The sequence below is a fragment of the Anabrus simplex genome, chromosome 3, assembly GCF_040414725.1.
Source record: "Anabrus simplex isolate iqAnaSimp1 chromosome 3, ASM4041472v1, whole genome shotgun sequence".
NCBI classification, from domain to species: domain Eukaryota; kingdom Metazoa; phylum Arthropoda; class Insecta; order Orthoptera; family Tettigoniidae; genus Anabrus; species Anabrus simplex.
Window position 1 is genome coordinate 267,387,715 of NC_090267.1, and position 27,461 is coordinate 267,415,175.

Below are 27,461 nucleotides of genomic sequence, written 5' to 3' on the forward strand. Positions count from 1 at the left end.
CGAGGATCGGCGCATCCGCCGCCAAGCGGTGACAGCCCCGCACGCCACGTCAACCGCCATTCTTCAGCATGTGCAAGACACCCTGGCTGTTCCAATATCGACCAGAACAATTTCCCGTCGATTGGTTGAAGGAGGCCTGCACTCCCGGCGTCCGCTCAGAAGACTACCATTGACTCCACAGCATAGACGTGCACGCCTGGCATGGTGCGGGCTAGAGCGACTTGGATGAGGGAAATGCGGAACGTCGTGTTCTCCGATGAGTCACGCTTCTGTTTTGTCAGTGATAGTCACCGCAGACGAGTGTGGCATCGGCGTGGAGAAAGGTCAAATCCGGCAGTAACTGTGGAGCGCCCTACCGCTAGACAACGCGGCATCATGGTTTGGGGCGCTATTGCGTATGATTCCACGTCACCTCTAGTGCGTATTCAAGGCACGTTAAATGCCCACCGCTACGTGCAGCATGTGCTGCGGCCGGTGGCACTCCCGTACCTTCAGGGGCTGCCCAATGCTCTGTTTCAGCAGGATAATGCCCGCCCACACACTGCTCGCATCTCCCAACAGGCTCTACGAGGTGTACAGATGCTTCCGTGGCCAGCGTACTCTCTGGATCTCTCACCAATCGAACACGTGTGGGATCTCATTGGACGCCGTTTGCAAACTCTGCCCCAGCCTCGTACGGACGACCAGCTGTGGCAAATGGTTGACAGAGAATGGAGAACCATCCCTCAGGACACCATCCGCACTCTTATTGACTCTGTACCTCGACGTGTTTCTGTGTGCATCGCCGCCCGCGGTGATCCTACATCCTACTGAGTCGATGCCGTGCGCATTGTGTAACCTGCATATCGGTTTGAAATAAACATCAATTATTCGTCCGTGCCGTCTCTGTTTTTTCCCCAACTTTCATCCCTTTCGAACCACTCCTTCTTGGTGTTGCATTAGCTCTGTCAGTCAGTGTACATAGCACTTAGAAGGTTTTGATACTATCATACTTTAATCTCATGTTAGTGGGTATAAGAATGTCCTTAAGAATTTGTTAGGGCAGCTGGTTGATTTCCCCACTTTGTGAACAGTTTGCTGTGGGCTCAAATTTCATCACTCAAGACAAATGTCAGTTTAAAAATAAAATGTAGATAATAGGTTTTAAGGATAAGGATGGTTATATGCTCTGTAACTTTCATGTAAAACATGCTTCTTGCCCCTACAGTTTCTGTTTCTTTTTCTGATCTTCAAGGTATCGGGTGACCACAGTTTGTAGCTAAGGTAGCAACTTTTAAAGAAATTTTTAAATAAATCAGTAATATTTGTTTACATGACTGTATATTCTTCCCTTTCAGAGTAGAGATTAATGACACTGAACACAAGAAAACTATACCTTTCTGTATTAATGGCTGTGATGCTGTTCTCGACTCCAGTACTGTTACAATAGCTGGTCCTCCAGCTGAGGTGATACGTATCAACAAATTTCTTGACGCCACTGAAATCTTTATGGGACGTTGGAAGGTAATATGTACTTCCTTGTATTACATCTTATTTTATTTATTTGTTTTAATGTCTGAATTTAATGTGTACTTGTCCTTTTGAGTATTATTTCAAAGGTGGGTCCTTTAGTCAGTCATACTATTATAAGTTCAGCTGTGCTTGAGCAGTATTCTTACAGAGGTATAATATATTTGTATAAAAATTGTGAGCTTCAAAACTGAAATATACCAAGCAAGTTCGAGGTGTGTAGCTGTTCTCTTGCATTCAAGAGACAGTAAATTCTGATCACACTGTAGGCAGCTCTGAAGATTGTGTACCATGGTTTCACATTTTTGCACTAGGTCACATCACTTCTTTCCTAATCCTATCCCATAATCACCATGAAACCTCTCTGAATTGGTGTGACATAAAACAAATATACATGCATTATATTTCTTTATTGTTCAGTCTGCATGCCTCTGAGAATTAATTAAATACCTCCACAATACTCTATTTGCAACTAGCCTTGTGGTTTTGCTTTTCTCCTCATGCCTTATCTTTAAATTATTAAAAAGCAAATCTAGCCATCATTGCCTTAGTCTCCCTATACTTCTGTTACACTCCATGGTTGAGTCCATTATTCTTCTAGGTAACGTATTCTCCTCTGTTTCCCTCACAAGACCCCACCATTGAAGCTGGTTTATACATACGGCTTCATTCTTTGAGTTTATTCTTAACTAACTTAGCCTTTATCTCCTGATTTTGAGTATACTTCTGCCATTGATCCCACCCGTTTGTATCAGCAATCATTCTCACTACTTTTGTGTCACTTACTTCCAACTTATGATAAGATATCTTGAGTCCACCCAGCTTTCACTCGCGTACAGCAAAGTTGTCTGAAAACAGGCTGATGTAAAGATAGTTTCATCTGAGAACTCGCTTCTTTCGTACAAAATACTGTTGATCGCAACTGCTATCTCACTGCATTAGCTTTGCAGCCCCTTGATTCAATTTCACTTACTATACTACCATCCTGCCAAAATACACATACTAAATACTTGGAATGATCCACCTGTTACAGTGGATTCCCTATCAGCCCCCTTAGGATTTTTCCTAACAGACATATCTTTACTTATAGACATGCTAATTTTCGTACCATTCTTGTTACACCTCTTCTCAAGCTCCAAGATAATAACTGCAGGCTTTCAGCAAACACCATGGTTAAGACAAGCCTTTGGCATAGGCCAAATTGCTAACTACATTTCCAACTAACTGAATCCCTCCATGCCATTATATAGCCTTCATTAAATGATCCATCCAGTGAAAGGGTACAGTCTTTTAACTACTTTTAACCAAGAACTCATTCTGCCATAATTCCCCACTGTGGCCGAGTTATCAATATAACCCCCACTACCACCACATCCTTTTGATTCTCTTTAACAACCTAACTCTTAATGCCATAATCCCCCAGTACGGCTAACATCTTTTCCTTTGGTAATCTGTCGTGTGCCATTTCTATACTGAGAGTCAACTCAAGATCTAAGCGGTCCTTTTGATGTTAGCCAGACTTCTGGTCAGTGAAGAGGCTTCCACAGTGGTAAACAGTTCCTGTGTTTGTTGCTTGTTGCTGCAGTCAGGAGCTTCCCTCAGTTTGGTTAGATATTCTGGTGAACTGACAACCAATTAAAAATTTTTGCGCTGTAAAAATATTGAAAATATTTCACAAGTTGCATGTTATTCGGGTTCGTTACCGACTCTTGCATTTCATACGTAGATGGCTGTGAATAGTTATTGTTCTCAGTGGTGATTATAGCAAAATAAATAATTATTTAACATGAGTTTGATATCTTATTGCATTGTGTACTTTTAAGCTTTGTTCGGGTTCATTCCATTGCTGTTTAGTTCGCATAGTTTTTACGGTATTGGAGATGGATCCAAGAAAACTGTTGGCATTATTGGCTGTGGAAGAAGTGGTGAAAAAAAACCTGCACAGCTGACCGGCGTTTCTACGTACAGTGTTTTCTTGTGGTACCATATCTTATATGCTAGCCTGTTGTTGTTTATGTATGTCGTGAGTGTTTCAGATGCGTCTCCCTAAAGTCGCTGAAAATTTAGTTTTGAAAAAGTGTCTGAATTATGTAAATAAGCAATCAAGGCGATAAGGAAAGTGAAACAAAATGTAACTCAGCTAAGCTGAATGCCAGATTTATGTGACAGAAAAGGTTTGTTCGTTTGACTGTTCATCAGTAGGTCTGCATGTCAGCTCAGTTTGAACTATACACTCGCCATAAGTAAAACAGGAAGGGCCTTAACACGGTATGTGTATAGGATCCTTAGTGTACTTGTAATAATAATAATAATAATAATAATAATAATAATAATAATAATAATAATAATAATAATAATAATAATAATAATAATAACAACAATAATAATAATAATAATAATAATAATAATAATAATAATAATAATAATAATAATAATAATAATAATAATTTGTACCTTATTTTCATAACAGCCCTTTATCTGCAGAAATGTTGTCATGAGGGGATCATGAGTTTGTTTTTACCTTCTGAATGAAGAGACCACAATATTTACAACATTCCTGGAAACACTGTATTTTGCAATCCCAGTCATAGGTGGGTTTTGAGCTTGTTGAACTGTGAGAAACTGCCACTGACAGTCATTGTACGAGAGCGGAATCGTGTACTTATGTTGTAAGTCACCATCTGCCTCACACAAATTGCATTGTGAAACAAAAATAAACCTTGTTTCTCTTGGTACGGTATTCATCAGTAATCTGTAGGTTTTACATGGTCAATAAAGGAATAAATAGGTATGGTAATGTAATCAAAGTACAACTATGTGAAGGGAAGTGATTTCTTTTGAAACTTCACTATTTGAGAATGAAGTATTTGCCAGATAGATGCATGACGTTAATAATAAGCTGGTTGTGGCAGAAATGGAGAACGGAGACGGGAAGGGGGAACGGGGGATGTGCTCACATGGGGAAGGATACTTTCCCTAAGCTCTTGAGTTGTCTTTCAGCATAGATACGAAGGTAATCCCAAAAATAAGGTCTTCTTTTTTTTTTTTATAAATACATAGACCTGTTTATTTCTACAATGGTTTACATCATGTTACAGCTTGAACATTTAGCTATTTTTCTACAGAATCACCATTTCGGTCAATGTATTTTTGTAGATGCTATGACAGTTTTTGTATGCCCATGTCATACCAGCTCACCACCATGCTGTTCAGGAAGTTGTGAACCTCATTTTTCATCTGGCATCCATCTGGCGCACACCTTCCAGTATTTCAATTTTTCCGTTAAAATTCTGTAAGTGCCACTTCGGGAAACCACAGGAACCAAAGTGCAGAGATCATTCAGAGTGATCCGCCGATCTTCATGTATGATTTGCTCAACCTTCACGACTGTCTCGATGGAAATTGATGGTCTCCCGCTTCTTTGTTCATCGTGAATTTCAGTACGACCGGCTGTAAATTCTCTACACCACTTACAAACATTTTTGACATCCATGCATGACTCACCATACACTTCCGTCAATTGGCGATGGATTTCAATGGGTTCAGTACCTTTCGCGTTCAAAAACCGAATAAGAGTATACTGTATATTCGGAAATTAATTCCAATTTTGTGAGACCTGAAGCACGAGTCTGCAATTGTTTCCACTCTCGTTATGATCCTGTCAGTCTTTCTTGGTCAATTATTATTTTTTTCCAGCCTGGATGGTTTTGTTTTTCATGGCTATTCCTCTTTTCACTTGGTATCTTATTATTTGCAGGGTTATTACAACTCTTCATCCATTTTCTTCACCCCTGAGGTTGATCTCCTTGATGTTAACACCCCTTGATCTGAATCATCAGCCATCTTCAAAACAGATTAGCTGGTAAAAACAATAGAAGGTCTTAATACTGCAGATTTTTATATTTGGATATGTAGCAGTTTGTCCATGTCTCTGGTTTAGTAATAAATAATTTAAAATGCACCCCTCGTAATTTAGTAAACTTAGTATTTTTTGTAGTTTAAAAAACTCTACTGCTGAAACAACTTTACACGCATGCAATGGTTATCCAGGTTTGTTACTAAAAACCAATGCTTCCATTCTAATACCCTAGCATAGGTGGTCTCTGCATTGTCAAGTTCAGATGCCCTTGTAGTTAGCATATAGAATGGAGCAATGGCAAGCAAAATAAAAATAGCAGTGTTGATGGTTTTGTCCCACTAACTACTTGAATGGATTTTTGAGATGCAAATGTGCTGGAATTTTGTTCCGCAGGAGTTCTTTATTACATGTCAGTAAATCTACTGACACACAGCTGGTGTATTTGAACATCTATATACCAAACTGCTAAATATGGAATGTTCAAACATAGCCCTCTCAGACTTTATGTATGCAAACTTCTTTACTGAAAACTTGGTCTTCTGATATAAATATGCAACAAGTCAGCTCACATAGGTCATATTATATTGTTGACAGTGGTGTTGATCCTATTTAATTAACCAATTGGTACACACCACCATCTGACTGAGTGAGTTGGCTGCATGGTTTGGGTCATCTAGCTGTGAAAATGCATTAGGGAGATGGTGGGTTCAAATCCCACTGTTAGCAGCCCTGAAGAACATTTTCTGCGATTTCCCAATTTTCACACCAGGCATATGCCGGTGTTATACCTTAATTAAATCCACGGCCACTTCCTTCCAAGTCCTATCCCTGGCCTATACCATCGTTGCCATAAGACCTGTCTGTGTTGGTGCGACGATAAACCAATAGAAAAAATAACACCATATGAAACTGTCAGATTAACATAGAGGAAGCATAAGGAACTACATAAGGAAAGTACTGTACCAACTGAATACATATCACAGCAAATATATTGAATCACTGAATATACTAATAACTAGCATGTTTCTCATGCAAGCTACAGTGACGGACTGATCATGGCGTTGTGCACAACAACACACACACACGCACGCACACACACACACACACGCGCGCACACACACACACACACATAGAACATGATGGCACAAAGAAAAACTTTTAGAACAGTCCAGAATATTTCAGACATAAAAATATTAGAATGGTAATAGAAACAACTTTCAAAACACCTGACCATCTTATTGACATAATGATTTTGCTCAGCCAAATTAAGAGGTGGTCAGATCTGAACTTCCAACTATGTTCATGCAAGTGCTGTAATATATTTCAGCTTGTTGTAACCAGTACTAAGAATTGAAGTTCAGTATTTTTAGAGCTTTTCTGTTATTGTTTTTCTGTTTACTAAAAGGAGGTTTTCTTCTCTGTCATTATTTCTATATAGGTCAACATTTGTACTAACCTTTGTTCATTGTAAATAAATTTTAAACTCTGAATAGTATATATTCTCCCTCCTTATTTACACATACTAGTATTAGTACTCCATTTTCCTATTACTACATAATGTTACAAATGACTTTCATGTGTAAAATTCTTGTAAATTCTGTTTTTGTTATATTTTTGAAATGCTGTGTCGTCTTTCCAGGTGCCATGCAATTTGTTGAAGAAATTACCAGAAATTAATTTTGTATTTGCTGGGAAATACTTTCTTCTTAAACCCCTGGATTACATTCAGCAGGTAACCATTATTAACTTGAATACTATACAAATAATTATTGTGATGTAATGGGATGATATCTTATACTTTACTATTATTATTAGTTGACATAGTTTTGGTATCTCCTGTGTAGTGTTTGTCCAATGGTGATGCACTATAATGTCTGTAATATCTTCTGTAATGAAAAAAAGAAAGAATCAAAATCATAATAATCATAAATACATTCCAGAATGACAATGAAAGAATAATTGATCATAGTGAAACAGTTAAGCAGATTCAGAATATGTGTAACGAGCGCAGTAGCATTATACAGTTTGATACAAGACATTACTTAAAGTTTGTTTAGCACACTTCATACAAGAAGTCGAGGAACTGAGAGATACAGGCATAAGCAGATTAGAGATAATGACAGAAGCCCACTGGAAGGGCTGAGGCCTGATTGCTGTGAATCTTGAGGGAGGATAAAAATAAGGTAGAAGAAACAAAGGATATGTTATGGTAAACAAATTGTGATAGCACAGAATGTTACCACCCAGCAATAATAGCAATTAGCGGGGAAGCAGATTATTGGCAAGATTCAGTAGTAAGTAAAGTCAGTTATGAAACCTAATCCAATATGAAAATCCAATGAGTGAGAAAAAGGGAAAGGGAAGGAGATGGGTTATAAAACATGAATAACGAAATACGCACCACATATTAAAATTTTAATATTAATAGAGAATCATATAACATTACACAGTAAAAATTAAGATCCCATAAAAACAAAGGAGTTTGAAAGACCTGTTTCACATCTTTGTAGGAAATTCAAGGAATATACAAATTGTAAAACCCACCAAAATTATCAAAGAGAATCCCTGAGATTATACCGTATTTACGTGCATATTACACCCCTCCCCCCCCCCTTTTTTTTCTTTTTTCTTTTTTTCTTTCACTTTTACAGCCAAAAAGAGTAAAGGAAAGTCCAGTATGTGGTAACGTCAAGTTTTGTGCAGTGAACACGACTTATAGCCTATGAAGGGCTATAAATTGTACATGTAAACATTCTACACTGTTCTTTAACAAACATATGAATGTACTCTGACTTTTACCAGCTATTTTCATTGGAAGGCAGTATTTCTAAATTTAAAAAGACAATAAATGGTGAACACATGATTTTTAGGCCTGCATATAAAGTAAATATAGTCAGTTTTAGTTCCTCTTTTATAAAGTCTTTTGTGTCATTTCATTAACTCCTCTGATGAGTTTACGTCAGGAAGGGTATTCGGCCGTAAAAACTCGCTACGAACATTTGTCTTGCTTCATATTCGAACCCGAAGAGAAAAGGGATAAGGGTATCTTATTACTGTATTATGCAATATCAATCAAAAGAACTTAATGGCCAGTCATTTGTCTCTGTCAGTTGAGCAGTAGGCCTACCACACAGTAAACCTGATCATGGCTTTCATTTGAATTATCATCGTCTTGTGCCTGCCAACTTCCCTGCTATCGATGTGTTGTTATTCCAAATGACATCATCTTCACTGCCATTTCATCAGCCATGCACTGCCATCGGGAGCATTCAAGATCCCGTCTTTTTTAAACTTTAAAAAATAGTTTTGTTCCTGGCTATAAAGTCCAAAAAGTGAGAATCTATTCACAAATGGTTTCTGGAGATGGTGTCTGTTATTCGCACTTGGTGTATGTGTAGCAGAAGCCACCCTTCCGAATAAAGCCGTGCTGTAGAAAGCGTGCCTATACACCCGCTGATAACTAGGGTACGTTACGAGTTGTATTTCCAAATGTAATACACAATGACTTGAAGCATTCTTTGGATAACTGCAGCTGTTAAAAGCCAGACCTTTATTTTTTAAGTATATTTAATGCTTGTTTTCGACATTAATCCCATCAGGATTTACCTAAACAGCTGTAATTGAGATAAGAGAGACCGCATTGTTTAGGTTAGGTATGCTATCAAGTGGCCGGATAGTGCTAGAAGTTCCACGACGGAAAGAGTAAAAATAAAAAACAAGAAAGCTTGCCGCATTTATGGATATCTGCAGGTATAGTGGTAATGTGTTTTATTATCATAATGTTTAATTTTGTACGTTCGTTGTCTCCATTTTTTTTTACTAACGCATGGTATGTTTTGTTTGGCGTCTCTGAAAATCATGAAAGTAATTAGTGGGGACGTAAAAACAATATTATTATTTGCTAGGTACATTGCCGAGTAAAACAGTAGTTTGAATGGATTGTTTTTATCACATTTTAAACCTACTTCTCTCCAAAAATTGGCCCGAGTTACGAGATATTAAACGAACACTTTGTTAATGATCTCGCCTGCTATATTAATAACAACAACCGTGAATATTGCTTTACTAAAATAAACTCGTTTTCTCATCCGGAGGTGCTGCAGCTCTTTTTAGGCATGCCCCCAATGGAGGGGAGCTGCATGCAACATTTTTATCGTATATCAACCTTCCTGCCATTCTTAAAGCTCTGGCAGTATGCTACTGGGAATCGAACTCAGGCCCCCGAGAATGGCAGCTAATTGTGCTAACCATTATGCTGGCAGACATTCTTAACTACAAAATACAGACATTATAGCATCAGGATGCGTGCTTGCATTGGTGGGTCTGACACAAAACTATTCACCTATTTGTGCAATGTCATCAAAGCTGCAGTAGGCCTACGCTTCGGAGGCGGACATTTCTTAACTATGAAACACATATGCACCGCATGACTTTGATGTGTGTTTGCATTGCGCAGGTCATATGGATGAAACTATTCACAAATTTGTGTGATATTGGAACTGCAGTAAGGCAAAGTGGAATCGTTGTTCTTCTCTGACGAATAACATTGGGGAGGTCTTGTATGCGAGATTTATTTTTTTCTTATTCTTTGTCTCAAAAAACGCTGGGGCGGGGGGTTCTAATACACAAGTTAATACAGTATTTACAGTAGAAGGGAACCAGTAAACTTCACAAAGAAAAATACCTACATTTCTTTAATTGCATCCCACAGGTGGTCAAGATATGTACATTTCACCCGATGGAGGCATCACATTAGTCTAACTGTAGAACATTAAGGTTAACTTTCATTAATAATTTGTGCCTCCAAATATTAAGCAGGAAAGCTGTTGTCCATAGTTCATTAACTAGTGGTGGCCCTTTGTATCGCCTTTTTCAGAAAAGTTTGGAAAGTATAACACCACTAATACAAATGTAATTTTCATTGAGTTTGAGAAGAAAGAGAATCCACAGCAAGACTTAAATGAAATGTGTCATTTGAATACTCACAATTCATATAAAAATAAATATAACCAGCACATAAGCATAGAAGAGCAGTGGCATCACAAATCTAGATTCCATTTGTGGTTTATGGCATGCGGCCCTTCGCAACAATGATTAAAGGCTCCAATCAGAAAGGAAAAGGTACCTTTCCCTACAGCCTATGTAAAGCTTGTCAGTACGCCAGGCAGAACAAGGTGACCAGCGGGGAAACTCTTCTTTCTTCATGCAATAAAATTATTCTACATTATCCAATTTTGATGAGTGCATTCAATGTTCTTCTTTTACCATTTCAATTCTTGAGAACTATCTTCACTGAATTTTTTGAGAGGATTTCCCCCAGACCAACCAGCTATATAAAATTGTAACACATTACTTGGTTAAGAACAAGCTGCGGCATTTTAAAAATATCACACACAACCATACATTTTTATGGAGATAAAGTTCTTTATAATTAATGTACTTTAAGTGTAATTATGTTAATCTCATATTTGCTCTACATAGGTTTATATGACTGTCCTTTGGCATCAAGAATCATGCTTTCAGAGATTTCTTTTAAATATGGGATAGCCTATATTATTGTAATATGTTTTTAAGACTATTAAGTGGACAGACGGTCTTGTGTCATATAATTTTATCTAATGTATATTTTTACTATTTTTTGAATTGTTCTTATTCATTAAGTAGCTGAAGATGCTCCAGAAGAAGTGATGAAACATCTCCTACTTGACATAATTGTATTTTAATAAGTGAATACAAATCTACCTTGATACATTGTTCTTAGTCTTAAAAAAAAGGTGTACAGTAAAACCTTGATTATCCGTCCCTCGATTAACCGTTCTGTGGATTATCCATCACCAGAAAAAAAAAAAAATCTTGATTTTTTAAAAGCAATGTACAGTTGCTTCAAAACTGAATGAGCGTACTCTTGATGTAAATAATAATAATAATAATAATAATAATAATAATAATAATAATAATAATAATAATAATAATAATAATAATGTTATTGATTTTACATCCTACTAACCACTTTGGCAGTTTTTGGAGACACCGAGGTGCCGAAATTCTGTCTCGCAGGAGTTCTTTTACATGTCAGGCTGATGTATTTGAGCACCTTCAAATACCACCAGACTGAGCTAGGATGGAACCTGCCAGGTTGGGGTCTCAAGGCCATTGCCTCAACCGTCTGAGCCACTCAGCCCGGCTCTTGATGTCAAGGTATCTTGATACAGTATAATGTTTTGGAGCGACTGTACATTGACTCTCCGACTCCTAATCCACGATCATAACATACAGTCGTACATGCACATAGACCGGCAATTGGCATCGGCATTGGAGACATGACTTCATACATTTTTCTACTACGTAATTTTATGTTGTGTAAAATTATTTAACTTTTAACTGTTATGAAAGAAGAGGGATGCTATTCAAATTCAACAGTCACAAACTTTATTATCCATTCCATTGTTGACGAATAATGTACTGTAATGTGCCCTCTCCCAGCCCACGGAGCGTAGAATACGGTATGCTGGTCATTTCTACCTCAGAATGATACTTACAACTTATCTGGTAGTGTGTAACATCTCAGAGTGCCATATGTAGATCTTTCAAATCATTCTCTGTCAAGGTTAAATATTTTCACCACAGGCTACTGAATCGTAAATATTTCACAATGCACAGGAATCGGAAACCAGCCTAGCGGTCCATCGTAGTCAACCTCCTCTATTAGTAGACAGGTAAGCTATATTCTGTACTGTAGTGCAAAGTAAGGAAATGTGAGAGTGACTGATAAAGTTGAACATTTATTTTCCGTTTTAACAGCCGAGAAATCTACAGTAAAAATCTACAGTAAAAAGAAAACATGTAGTTTTAATCATACAAAATAAAGTTAATATAATCGAATGGTTAAAGAAAGGTGAACTAGTCTCAAATTTAGCATCAGAGTTCAGTGTGAGTGTGACAACAGTGCGGGACCTAATGAAGAATAAAGACAAAGTGTTGCAGTTTGCGGCGAGTTCTGACAGTTCGCATGGACTCACTAAAAGAAAAACAATGAAAGCATCATCTTTAAAAGAACTGGATGCTGCGTTGTTCATGTGGTTTCAGCAAAAGAGGGGCGAAAGTGTACCTATTAGTGATCCTATGATAACAAGGCAGGCACAAATTTTTCATGAAAGGATGGGGCTCGCATGGTCCTCACCAGCGTCCAATGGTTGGCTACAGAGATGTAAGGACAGACATGGTATTCGAGAATGAAGCATCGAAGGAGAAAAACTAAGTGGTGACAGCATTGCAGCAGAAAACTTCAGATACGAGTTTAAGCACATAATTGAGAGATACAGTTTTATTTCAAGTCAAGTGTACAATGCTGATGAAACTGGAGTTTATTGGAAGTGCTTACCCAGTAATACACTAGCAGCTGCTGAAGAGAAATCAACTCCTGGTCACAAATCTAGTAATGAGTGCGTTACCATCTTGTGCTGTGCGAACGCTAGTGGCGACCATAAATTAAAATTAGCTGTTGTTGGTAAAGCAAAAAATCTGCATTATTTCAAAGGAACAATAATGAAATATTTCCCAGTAGATGGATGGATGTCACGCAATATTTTCAGAACTTGGTTCCATAATAAATTTGTTCCGTGGGTTCAAGATTTCTTGGCGTCCAAAGGATTGCCATTAAAGGCCGTCCTTTTTTTCTTGATAATTCACCCTCTCACCCTATTGATACAGAGTTGAAATCAGAGGATGGAAACATTTTTGTTTCCTATTTGGCACCTAATGTCTGTCTGTCTGTTAGGTCATCAGCCCTGAGGCTGGTTGGATCCTCAAATAGCACCACCAAAGGTTATGCGGTTATAAGGAAACCGCAAAAACCAATGGCAGCACCAAAATGAGGCGTACTAGGCAAGACGAGGAGTGAGGTAGTTTGCCATTGCTTTCCTCACTGGGTCAGAAAGTGCTATTGCAGCACGACTGACCCTATGAGCAACACCTTTCATAACACTCAGATGCACTAGTCGTGCTCTGAATGTCATTACTCAGCACCACCCATACCCCAGCAGCTTCCATATTGTCACAGCCATGGATGAGACTGGGACTTCGGTGGAAGCTACACTTTACTCTGGCCTGTGCCAAGAGATGGATAAAAAAGTACTGTATCCATCAAGAAATGGCAGCAGGCAATGCACCTAATGTAACTTCATTAATTCAGCCGATGGGCCAAGGCGTCATCGCAACCTTTAAGGTGCATTATACGTGGGAATTGCTAGGCCTCTTACTTTCCAAAGAAACGTTGATGGTTGAGTTCTGGAAAAAACTCAATCTTAAAGAAGCACTTTATCTTGCCCAGAAATCATGGGATCTAGCAACTGCTCAGAACATCACTCAATCGTGGAGAAAATTGTATATTGATGTCGCAGAGCTCACCATCGATTTTCATGGGTTCACTGATGAAGGTGAAAATGAGGGATTGATGATCAAAGATATCCTGAAGACTATTGAAAATAACATTCATTTTCGAGAAGTGGATGAAAGTAACATTGAGGAGTGGCTTCGTACTGACGATGTATTGCCTGGGCATCACATTTTAACTGATGAAGAAATAGTAAATAAAAGCATGAATGGGAACTCGGCAGTCAGCTGCAAAGTGATGAGTGAAAGTGAGGGGGATGGCGAAGAAGAGTGGATCGCAAACAATCCCGTACCATTTCAGACCACACTAGAGTTGGCTGAAATGTAAATGGAATTCTTGGAGCAAGAGGATGATGTGGATTTTTCAGACATTCTTGTAATAAGAAAGCTCAGAACGGACATAAAGAAGAAAATAAGTTGTAGGAGAGTGCAAAAAAAAGAAACAGATTTTTTAAAGCAGCTTAAATGACACCAGGTAAATTTTTTATGGTCTGCTGGTAATTTAGGTGAATATTTAGTATGTATTGTTGTAGCTTTGACTACATTTTGTTTTTAAAGAGGGTTTAATGCACTGTATTTTAAGGCTATACGGTATGTATTTTATGTACTTTAAAGTTCATTAAAATTAGTAGTATGGATTATCTGGGTTTTTTAATTAACTCTTCACTCCTTTCCCGGGATTACAATGGATAATCAAGGTTTTACTGTACTTCTCTTAAAATATTCATTCGATATAATTTAATACACTTCACCGAGATCCTTTAATTTGAAAGCTTCACTTAGACAATCTCCTAATTCTCTCAGGGTCCTGACACGTCACCAAAATAGCACCAGTGTATACTACAATGATAGTTACCACCTCACCTCGCTTGTTCACATATATGCATGAATCTCCTTTCATTGGTATTGCTCCTTGACAATGCAATTGTTGATCAAGGCATCAGTGGCAATTTTGACCTGCCTGCTTCAAGCTGTTTGATGCGTTTTTCATATGACAGACTAAGTCCCCTGTTGACAACCTTTGCAACATGGCCTTAGCTTCTTGGACGAATTCTTGATCATAATTCTTGTTCCCAATGATGTATTCATAAGTTACAAATTTCATTATGGTCCCATTATGGTCCGTATTGACGATTGATCACTATCAAAGGGTAGAGAAGGGTCTGCATTGACAATTGATCACTATCAAAGGGTAGAGAAGGGTGTACCTATTCAATACCATTAGCTTGTATTGTGACCTATATAACTGGTACATTGGACCATCTTCAGCCACGATCCAATTGGAAAACATATGCTCACATATAACCAATAATAAAGAAAATAATCTGGTATGTCTCAATTTAAAGTCCAAATTTAAAACATTGATAAAGTCCGACAACACATCCAAAATTGAAACCAAATGACACACCAAAACTGCTGCAGTTGGTGCCGAACTGTGTCATCGCTCCTACAACAACCAAATGTTCCTGAGTTGATCTGGGAGTTGGCATTCCCCATCTGTATAGATGACCCACTTGATTTATAAATTATGTTTTGTTCAGTGGTAATATGGGTAATGGTTTGTATGTTGTATGTAGCTTGAAGGGGAACATTCATACCTTGAATAAGTATTCCTTTTCATCAGATGTAGTGATCTATTGTTTAATTTGGTTGTAAATTAATGTCCCTATGTTCGTTATAAATTGTGTAAATTGAGTCAATCTGGTGTTGGTGTGCATGCCATCATAAATAGGGAAGAAATTAAAACTTGAAACAGAGGGCAGTATCATTATCAGAGACATGGTGGAATCAGAGAAGAGATGAAGAGTTATTTTGAAAAATTATTGAATGGGGACTGTGAGCAAGAACAAGTCACCAAAGTCATTAATGAATTACAGAAGGAACAACCTCCAATTACTTGGAAAGAGACAGAAAATGCCCTGAAGAAAATAAAAAATTGAAAGTGGAAAGTCAGCGAGAGCAGATGAACTAACAGCAGACATGATTAAGGCAGCTGGAATCCCTGGAATACAGTGGCTACATCAAACACTGGTTGTTATATGGAAAGAGAACAAGTTGCCAGATGACTGGATAAAAGGAATTATAATACCACTGTTTAAAAAAGGAAGTAGAAGGAAGTGCACCAATTATAGAGGCATCACCCTTTTGTCACATTGCCTTAAAATAATGGAGATCATAGAACAAAAACTGAGAGAAATAATGGAAGATCAATTTGAATAGGAACAACATGGATTTAGAAGAAATACAAGAACCACAGATCTATTTTTTTTTTCACTCAGGCAACTAATGGAAATATTTTGGGAAAAAGGGAAGGGCTTGATAATAGTGTTTTGGATTAGGAAGAAGCATATGACAGGGTGGAGAGAGGAAAAATATGAGAATGTTTACAAAACATAACATCTCAGAAGCAGATGTTGTATGATGGTTGTGAAAGTAGTGTACAAGTAGGAGATGGATGATCTCAGTGAGTTAAAACAAGAAGTAGTGTCCAGCAAGGGAGTTCTCTTTCCCCATTGCTCTTCTTTTCACTCATGGATACTATTATAAAGGAACTCAAAGAAATAGATAAGGAAGATCGCAATCCATTTGTCTTTGCTGATGATGTTGCCATTTGGGGAGAACTGAGAGAGATGTTCAGAGGAAACTGGATCATTGGAACACCAAGTTTAAAGAATATAAATTATCTGCGAGCAAGAGCAAAACAGTGGTAATGAAAGTGAGCAGGACAAGTACACCTTCTAACCTCACCCTCGAGGGAGAGAAGATAGAATGTATGGATACCTTCAAATATCTGGGGAGTACAATATCAAATGACAGAATGATGTGCTGAACAGGGTGCAAAAAGGATCCAACTTCATCAAGGGACAAGTGAGTTCCTCAGAGGGCTTAAAAAGATCCTGTTTAAGACTTATCTGCTGCACACCATTATGTAGAGCCTGGAGAGTTCCATCATACATAAAAGAGAAGTAAGTCAACTGCAAGCTGTTGAAATGAAGTTCCTTAGATCAGCCGTACAGAAAACAAGGAAGATTATAATTAGGAATGATCAGATATGAAGAGACTTGCAGGTCAGCCTGACCGTGGAAGAAAGGATAAGTGTTGCAAGGCTGAAGTGGCTAGGACATGTTACGTGGATGCAGGTGACTGGAACACCAAGGAAGTGTTTTGAAAAGATCATTCCAGGATGAAGACCAATTGGACACCCTAGAAAAAGATGGTTGGATCAGATAAGAGAAAACCTAGAGAAGAGAGGAGAAACATGGGATGCCCTAGAGAGGAAAGAAGCATACCAGGACCGTAATAAATGGAGGCACATCGATCTTAAACATCCTACCCAGCTCGCTGGAAGGAATTCATGATGATGATGATGAGGCAGACCATTATAGTAAATTGTTTTCATTGTAAGAGGTACAGCATGACAATTCTCCAATTCACACTTCAACAAGCCACAAATAACCATTACAAAGACAAAGGATGTTCCCTCCTAGTCAAACTATATAGTATAGCAATATTTATTGATTTATGTATTTATAAAATATCTTGACAGTAACCCTATTGTACATGAGAATATTAGGGTTATAGTTTTGATCACTTAGTTTCTTTTCTTTTCTTTTTTTTAATTATTGGTCCTTGACACAAAATTAGGAAATTAAATTATTGAAGATGTGGTGAATGAACTTAAGGAACTGATTTTAGTAGCAGGATTTCCTAAACAGATGGTATAATGGCTTTGAAAGTTCCACATTACAATTGTTTAGGTGACACTCAAGTTTGAATCTTGTCCTTCAAAACGAGGCACAGTCGAACAGTAAATGGTCCATCATTTGTGAACATCCACAAAAGCGGAAGTAATCACCTGCAATGCTAATTTGGAAGCGTTCAAAGTAGCACTTAAACTTTCCATGCCCAGAGAGAAACTGAGTGAGAATGAATTTGGGCACTAATGTTTTGCACTATAGTCAGCTCTATGTGTCGGGAAAAATAATTCTGTTGTGACAGACCCTTTCGTACTTGATGTCCAGAGGTTGTTCCACTGTCTTATTATATGTGTTTTGATTTGTGCTTTTGCATAGCTTGGGAGGGATTTGTTGTAGGTGATTTCTATGTTGGATTAGGAGGCTGCTTTTGTGAGGATGTCTGCCTTTTCATATCTAAGAGAACCGGAAAGACAGATATGGGGGCACTGCTAGATCTTATAGTAGCAGTTATTGGATTGACATTGTACTTGTCGTTGATTGTGTTCAATTCAGCCTGCAAGTCACTTAGTATCCGAGCGCTTCTACTGTTGTGTTCACACCACTCCACAGCAGATTTGATGGCCCATAACTTGGCTTGAAATACTGAGCAGCTGGATGACAATTTGTAATGGGCTGAAAACACTTCTCTGTTATTCTCGTAGACAACGAATGCACATCCCACTTTGTCAGATTCAGTGTCATTAGGTGTGTAAGAGCCATCTGTGTATATATAGTAGTCATGGTTGAGTGACAGTACGCAATAACACCTGCAATTGGGTTGTCAGTTACAACATTATACTATGTATCAATTCAAGATACCGGTTACATATTTCATATGCATATTATAAGTGCATAACATTTTTAAACAATCCTATTTTACTATGAAAAAATATTTTAAGACAATAATAGTGATATCAATTAACAGTGAACTGTGCCATTTTAGAACTTAGTATAACTTTTTTTACAAGTTGTTTTACGTCACACCGACACAGATAAGTCTTATGGTGATGATGGGACAGGAAAGGACTAGAAGTGGGAAGGAAGCTGCCGTGGCCTTGATTAAGGTACAGCCCCAGCATTTGCCTGGTGTGAAAATGGGAAACCACAGAAAACCATCTTTAGGACTGCCGACAGTGGAGTTCGAACCCACTATCTCCTGAATACTGGATACTTGCCGCACTTAAGCGACTGCAGCTATTGAGCTCGGTAGGATTATAATTATATATTTAGCTGAAGATGGTTCATAAAAAGGCCAAAACTAGTACTGTAATGTAATGTGAAATATAAATGCATATTTTTGTATGTATAATATATAGGTGGTAACATCCCATCCTTGTATCTTGTGAATTGCTACAATGTTATCGTTCAGTGGACTGGGCAGTTTTCGTGAAATCACTTCTTCAGGCTTCAAATCTCTGCATTTATTGCTCTGCCTCATAAGAGACTTCTCCTGGAATATGACATCTCTTGCCAATTTGATCTTGCCTTTGCTTGGAATCCAGATCTAGTACTCCTCTGTTTCATACTGTAACCCATGAAGAGTCCTTTCATGGAGTGAGTCTCAGGCTTACATCTTCCTGGTGATCTGTCCATGATGGACACTTCGCACCCAAACAGTTTGAAGTTGGTCACATCAGGTGGCTTACCATGCCAAAGCTCCTTCCAAATTACCTCATAATTTAATTACCATTAGATCCTGAAATCTTAAGGCAATGGTCTAACGTTTAGAGCTAGTTATATTTTTAAAAATCTTGATGAACGATCCCTTGTTAGTTGAATTCATGATAAAAGCTTCTCCAAATAATGCCACGGCCTAGGAAGAGCTTCCCAGCAGTTAACTCTCACATTGATAATATTACTAAAATATAAAATTAATATTAACTTGGAGCACACCACAATTTAAAAGAAATATTAAGGCATAGCCTTTGACTTGTAGCACTTTTAACCTGGGGTATTTAATTCCATTCTGCTGGCTATCCAATATGCCTTCCAATGAACACGACTTGATCCAACCATCTTGGAGCTCAGCTACAAGACAAGTCGCTGGCAAGCCGGAAGCTCGAAGTTCAGAAAACAAGCTACGCGCATGCGTGCAGCATAGATCCACTTATCGAGCGAATAGAATGATTGCAGCTCAGAGCAACAAAGGCAGCTTGCAAAATTAAATATATAGATATTGTCGGTCACATCAACTAAGAGCAGTTCCAAACAACGGATGATAAGGGGAGATAATAATCCCAATTCACTAACATACATGTCCAAATATTATGGTTGCCCATATTCATATCACAGAATGCATTAGGATGCCCTTGGCCAACATCCTCTCAGGTGCAGTCAGCTCATCTTCCCCTGTAAGCTGACTCTGCAGTCGAATTCTTCGTTGACATTTTTGACTGTTATCCCTTGCTGAGTCCCCTCTATCATACCTTCATGGAGGTCTTGGATATGTAAATGTCCTTGCTGGATGTACCAATATTCTAGGGAATCATTTTTTGGAACTTCCTCTACCTCTTCATCTTTTACAATGTTTTTGTACGTGGCATGGCTTAGTCCTTAAAAGTAATACAGTCTGTTCTCATAAATCGCTTTTAGGAGTACATGCCCATTGTTGTCCACAATTTTGGCTTTTTTTTTTTTTTTTCTTAAACATGATGTTAAAACCTTTATCTGTGATTTTACTCACCAATTAGATTTTCGCACAAATCAGGCACATATAGAGTATTCCGGAAATTGATCACTTTGACCTCGCTGTTTACCCTTGTGTCGGTTGAAACAGAAACCTTCCCCCTCAATATCAGCACTTGCACAACTGGCCAGGTTCACTTTCCCTAGTCCCTCTTGATCAAATTTTGGGAAAGCTTTAGTGTCCTTGCACATATGAGATGTGCAGCCACTGCCAACACACCAGGTACCATAATCTGCGTTTGCTTCTAACTTGAAATTCTTGAGTCAGCATCTTGTCTCTCAGAACATACAAACACACATAGTCAACACTATTGGCAGATTGTTCACCAGTTTTCTTTAGCTATCTGCAGTCTTTTTTACAATGTCTTTTTTTTTTTTTTTTTTCAGTTGAAGCACTTCATCTGCTTGTCCTTTTTGTTTGTTTCAATCTTCTCCTTTGACTTTTCACCATGACCTTGACCATTTTGACAATTATTTTCGCAGCTTTACCAGTCACCATTGTATTCTGCACTGAACTTCGACTGGCATCTTTGGGCTCATCAGATTCCTCATTGATTTTGATTTGTAGAATCTTTGGAGTTGGCAAATTGTCCCGCAATGAATGGACTGCTCGTATCTGAATTTTCCAGGTTTCATAGTTTTCTTTGTTTAACATGCCAGTGACACTCATTTCTCAGTGTGCAATGATACTTCAATTAAAGGAACAAACTTAACCTTGAGACTTGCCTGATTTGTGTGCATAAAAGAAACTTACTTTTGCATCATATTTTATAAATATTTTGCATAGGTTATTGTGAAGTAATACGATGCAGTTTATTTTGTATAAACGTGTATTCAGCAATGAACTAGGTTACATCACCAACACACAGCATAAAAAAGTGAATGTCGTTAAAAACAAACTTCATTGTGAACTGTGCTCTTTGGTGGTGCAGGTCACGGATCACTGGCAGAGTTGGATCATTCTCTAGGTATTTTCCACAGTGGTATATGCTAGAATATCCCATTACAAACAACACTGAAATGAGCCTGAAACACCTAGTGGATACATACAGTGAAATCTTGGTTCAATGCTGAGAAAAATATTGTTGTTGAGTACCATTATACTGTATTTAGAATTTAGCCTTAATTCATTCTCATTTCAGCAGGTGCATAGGTAAACATCCTACAGTTGAACTACATTAATTACCTCACAATTCTGACCAAAACATGATTTGAAAGCATAAAACATAAGCAGTACACAAAAATGAAAACTAGATTACCTTACCTCACATTCAGTTGACAACAGTGTACTGTACGCTCTTATTTACAATGTTAACTCATTTTTGTTTTGTTTGATCAAACTTTCTTTTCATATCAGCAAAGAACTACAATATTTACACCATTATATTATTGTTAACACTGCTCAACACTACTGCAAACATTCAAAATGACAGTCTGTTTCTTATTCCTTAAAGACAGGGAAACACACAAAGATTTTATTGCACAAAGAGTCATCAAATCTGGAATACAACCAAAACTCTAAAAGAAGATTTGTGAGTGTTTTACAAGATGCAATCCTGCTGGAAATGACAATGGTTCATTCAATGTTTGCTCTTCAGATGATGACAACATGTTTCCATGTTTTTCTGACTCTTTCAAAGTTTTTATTATTGTAGTACTGGAAGGAAAGCATATCAGTAGAGTCTGAAAAGCAATCCTAATGAAAGATTTTTCATTATCAAGAGTATTGTTAAATAAAAATGAATTTTACATTTAATTAATGGAATTAAAGAATATTGTATCATTATGGAGGTGATTGTATTGTTGTATTTGTAATCATTGTTCACTGTATGGTACATTGATTTAGTTTCTTTAAAAATTCAATGATTTTTTTCTCTCTTTACAGCTGTCATGGTACGGCTTTACAGTATGCTTGTCAACGTTTACTTCTACAGATGATCCAAAATCAAATGTGTGGTTTGTTGGGGCTGCGTTCATGTCTCGGTACTACACAGAGTTTGATCTCGCTCTGAACCGTGTAGGATTTGCTGAGGTGAAATAGAAATACAGACTTGATTAAACTATGTTGTTTACTTTGTTGACAAGTATGCTTGAATATGTGATGGTATATTGAAAGTACTAAACAGAATAACAAAGAATCACACAACAACGCTTTAAGTCAGTACAATTCTTTGTCATTTTTCTCATCATTACTTATGGGATACTAACATTAAATAAATGTTTACAGTTGTGAAATGGAAAGGTCAATGAATTCAACAGCTAGACTGAAATCTTTTGTTCTCTCTTCAGTAGGTCTGTATACCATTTATCTTACTTTGTTTTAAAGCTGTGTCCTTGTCCTAGTAAGTAAATAGGAAGCTAAAGATTTTAATCCTATCTCAATAGCAAATGGCACTGGATATAAATAATATAACACATGATATTTTGTTCCTTTGTAATTATAATTCTGGTCTTTATTTATTATTGCCTTTTGCAAAAGTAAACACACACACACACACACATTTTTTTAACAATTTCAATTTCCAGACTCTCTAAGTGAATGAAAAGTCTGTTGACACATGCAGCATCTACCCAAACTTTCAGAAAACTTGTTTTTGGATATTTTAATACACTTCTAGTCCTACTCGTTTTATTGTCACAGCATGTTCCATAACATAAACAAACTGTTATGGCATGATGCCTCCTTCTCGTGGATTAATCTTGCATTGAGTAGTATTCTGTTTGTGGAATTTCCTAATAAACTTGGCTATTTAAATTTCTAATTGTAAAATTTTACCTCCCTATGTTTCCTTCCTACGTGCATACTCATCTTTGAACTAGGAGGCTTATAGCTTGTAATCCTCTCATTTTATTCATGTAAAGGTTGAACACCCATATCATATCTTACTCAACATGAGAATGGCACTGTACTGTTAATGTGGTGAATGATTTAAGAGTCACCAGTTCACTTACTACTAACATATTTTAACCCTGGAAATGGTCCTTTAAAGAAGGTCAGACCATGTCTGCTGGTCATTGATTAGAAATAGAAGTGGTCCTTAAACAGAAGGAAAAAATACTTTGCCTTTATGGGGTTTTAAATTGAATTTCTTGGAAAAATTGGACTCTGACAGAGATGGATTTTTTAAATAGGGACATTTGTAAGGATAGTTTTTACTGTTCCTGCATTGATAGTCCTTCAATACCTGAGAATGCCAACATGATAGTGTGAAATTTGGCATGTCAGTGAAATAATTTGTGAAATATGATACAGTGTAAAGATTACACAAGTGTTCACCTCCATAGGGTAACACCACTATTAATTGCTGTCCTCAGAAGCCCTGGTTCAGTTCCCAGTACTGCCAGAGATTTAAGATTGATGAGAAGGGCTGGTATGTGGCTAAAAAGGTACATGTAGCTCAGCTCCATTGGATGTCTGCACCACCTCAAGGAATACAAGGACATTAGTTTACTTTACAATAAACGTTTTCTTAATATCTCATTTGAGAATGTAATAAAGTTTCCCATTGATATGAAAGTATGCTTTGTTGAGTGCTGTTATAGAACGTATTCTGCTTTCATAGTACCATCTATTTGTATAGTCTGGAATTTTTTTTTTTTTTTTTTTTGAAGGATAGAAGAAATGCGAGGAATCTGATTTTAACACATTGCGGACCAGGTGCCCTTCACCCCATGCACAGCCCTGTTCCCGGCCACTTTATAACTACCTCCAAGCTGGAGTACATGCATTCAAATAAACTGTCACAACTTCACTAGCTTTTGAAGGACTACTGTGTATTTTTCTAGTAGCCTTCCTGAATAGTTGTTGAAATGCGGGGTATTTCTTGAAATCTATTTCGGCTCATAGTTTTCGGAAATATGGGTTTTTTTATTAGGGTATCAGTTGGCCAGTAATCTTTCAGACATGATTTCTTCGCCTGCCCTATCAATATACACAGAGCAATATTTTTTAATTTCCCTGCTACTGACATTAATACACTTTAGTGTTTTAGGGGATACGTTATGAGAATGTGAATTCTGCTCATAGTATAAGTTTGTCTGTTCAGCTACATACTGAAAAAAATCCTCACCAAACATAAGTCCTGCTACTTGTCCTATGTTTCCAGATTAATTAGGCCATAGCTTTATACCAGGAGCACCTTCAAAATCCTCTAGCCTAGGTTCACCATAACCCAGTTGTCAGAAAACACTACATTATTTACATTATTTAGAATATTTACACCTGTAACACAATTAGCAGACTCGTTCTGTGCTACGTGAGTTCCACACCTTGAAGATAAGGCTATATCCTCATCATCACTTGAAACATTTCCGTTAGAAGGTATTTCATCATCAAACTCTAAATATTCAGCATCACTTAGATATTCGGAGCCTGCATCAGCACATAATTTGCGAATAATTTCAACTTTGTCTAAACACATGTGATCCCTAGGCGCTGCCATCTTGCATGGCTCTTCGAACTTCGTAAACATGTCAAGAAATGCAAAGAAAATCTATGATATGAAGAATACTCAAAAAGAAATGTGACTATCGATTGTGTAGAGTCATACATAACAGAGTTCTATTGCCCTTGACCTCCAAATAGTTCCCATATATCTCAAAAGGTAGCACTAAAGTTCAGTCTGCAGGGTCTGCTGCTAACACGAGATAACTCAGGACCGGTCCGTAATGCTCGGCTAGGCAAACACGAGTTTTCTCGAGACTAGTCCGCAATGTGTTAAACATTAGATGAACACTAAGTAAGAACTATGAATTATAGTTTGTTCTGAAGATTTTTCTGTCAGACTTGGATATGTGCATTACACCAGAATTCTTCATATTATTAATGCATTATATTTTTATTTTGAAGTTCTTTTTATATTTAAGTTGATAAAATATGAGGACTGATTGCAGAAACGGTGTTTAAGATGATGTCTATGGTTAAACAATGCCTAAGTATGGCTCCCGCATTGCAGAGACGTTATTTATCACTTGGACACTGTCTAAACCGATATTCAACTGATCATGTTTAAACACTGCCGAGAACACTGTTTAACCTCAAATGAGAGGAGTGAATCACAATCAGAGGTTATGTACCATGAAACATGTAATTTGTATGACCATGTTGAGACGATTCCGCGATGAAAGGTGTTTGTTCCCGTAGGGAACCTGAAGCCCGATTGCCCTTCTGTGGCTCGCCTGCTTCAGAATCACAGCAATTCATTTGAATTGTACAGGGAAGTAGAACTTAAAATACGATTTTGCTTGTTTCTTGAGACTGTCAAAGGGACAGTCCAGTAAATGTCAACTTGAATACAATTCTAGGCAACCGATATATTTTCAATCAATCAGTCAGTCAGTCAGTCAGTCAGTCAATCAGTCAATCAATCAGTCAGTCAATCAATCACCACTGATCTGCATTTAGGGTAGTCACCCAGGTGGCAGATTGCTTATCAGTTGTTCACCTAGTCTTTTCTTAGATTATTTAAAATAATTCAGAATTTTTTTTAACATCTCCTTATTATGCATGGGGTGATTTCCATGGAATTATAGGTCACTTTGACTACATACATGTCAGAATTACTTGTCCCAATCATCAGAGGGCTGTCACGTACCTCAACCGGGAGGGTTTAAAATATTTACTGCCAAGTAAGCACACATAATAGTGAAAACTAAAAAGTACATTGTATGTGGTTTTTATATATAATTGTCGTGCTAATTCAGATTAGTTTCCGCAACTATGAGATAGGAAAAGGCAAGTGGTGGTGATGCTGGTCTTTATTGTTTAAAGAGGAGGATTGGGGAAGAAGAACCATGACCATAATAACAGTCCTAGTATTTGCCTGGTGTAATAATAGGGAAACTACAATCTCCAGAATGCAAGCTACATCTATATGGCCCGTACAACACATTCGCTTACACATTACTGTTGTTTCATCTTCCCTTCGTCGAAGCTATTTATGAGTAGATTACACTCACTGTAACAATGCTATAATCAAAGCTACACTTCCTGGTTCGGTAGCGTGTCGCTTTAGTGTCAATAATATTATGAGATTTAATTTCCACCGAAAGCGATATTCTTATCTGTGGGCAAGTCATGCTCATGCTTAGCCAAACAGCTGGTTGGCATTCGGAGCGCACACCGATGAATTTCATTGGTTGCGACAAGCAAAGAATTGCATGAAAGATTCTTCTATATCCATTTTTTAACCAATATTGAAACTTAAAGCGATGTCTAGTTAAACATCGACTGAACATTGTTTATGCAATGGAAGATTGTGATCAATTTAGACGTCGTTTAGGTAGACATTGTCTAAGGCTTAAAACTAGTCATCGTTTCTGCAGTCGGCCCTATATGTAAGTGATGCCAAGTCTTAAACCAGAGCTGTGCAAAAGGAAATGAATCTATACCTTTCAAGCAAGAAGAACAGACTTTCTTTGTGAGGATACAACCTCCTTGTACCCTACAAAATTATACTGGAAGGCAGATCTTGTACTATACCAGTTTGTAGTTAAGATTTCATTATGTTTTGATGTTAATCCATATCTAGTACCTCCTTGAACAAGATCTCTTTATATGATTATTAGTGATGTACAAATAATTCCTAATAGATCTGCAGAAAATTATACTTCTCGTCATGATACTAGTTATGTATTATTTGTTGTAGTGTAAGTGAAAATAGCAGTGCAAAACTTTTATGTGTGTCACCAGTGTTATTGAGGCAATCTAGTTCTATGCTCTATGATTACTGCATTTTTATTTTATGTGTGTATGTTGAGTTCAAGTTAAAATTTCATGCTCTTGAAATAAGATTGCAATTTCTTTTGAAATAGCTGATTGTTGTTTTGATTTTTTGTCAATACACATTTCTGTTTGATATGACATATTTTCCATTACAAAATGCTTTTCTTTAATACTGCCTCAATGTTTTGTTCTTCATTGATGGTATTGACTGAATATCTCTTTATCAGATTACTTTTATGATATCTTTATGCATTCTGATTGCTTATTCATGTACATTCAGTTTTATAATTTCTTATTAATATAGGCCTATAATAAAAATGTAACATGTTAATCCTGCAATTTTTTTTCAATCCATATCCTTTCTCAAGAGTATCCTCCCTGCTTGTTTCTCTTGGGTGAATCAGTTGTTTCTTTTTATACTGTAAATCAAGAAATATGTAGAAAGATACAGATATAATGAAGAAAACACAATAGAACAAACAGAAGGACACATCATTATTGGAAGAAGATGTGGGATTAAGTGGTGTTCTGAGCTATCAGTGGATGGATGGCATAG

General features: G+C 37.3%; 1 protein-coding gene across 1 annotated transcript in view; it reads left to right on the top strand.

Moving 5' to 3' along the window:
* LOC136866232 (lysosomal aspartic protease) overlaps nucleotides 1-27,229 on the top strand; it is a 139,649-nt gene extending 112,420 nt beyond the window's left edge. Inside the window, exons 6-8 of the mRNA XM_068226659.1 lie at nucleotides 1,338-1,503; nucleotides 7,008-7,100; nucleotides 22,067-27,229. Of these exons, the coding sequence (XP_068082760.1) occupies nucleotides 1,338-1,503; nucleotides 7,008-7,100; nucleotides 22,067-22,222 (415 nt within the window). The 3' untranslated portion in view covers nucleotides 22,223-27,229. The remainder of the gene's footprint in view (nucleotides 1-1,337; nucleotides 1,504-7,007; nucleotides 7,101-22,066) is intronic.
* The last annotated feature ends 232 nt before the right edge of the window (nucleotides 27,230-27,461 follow it).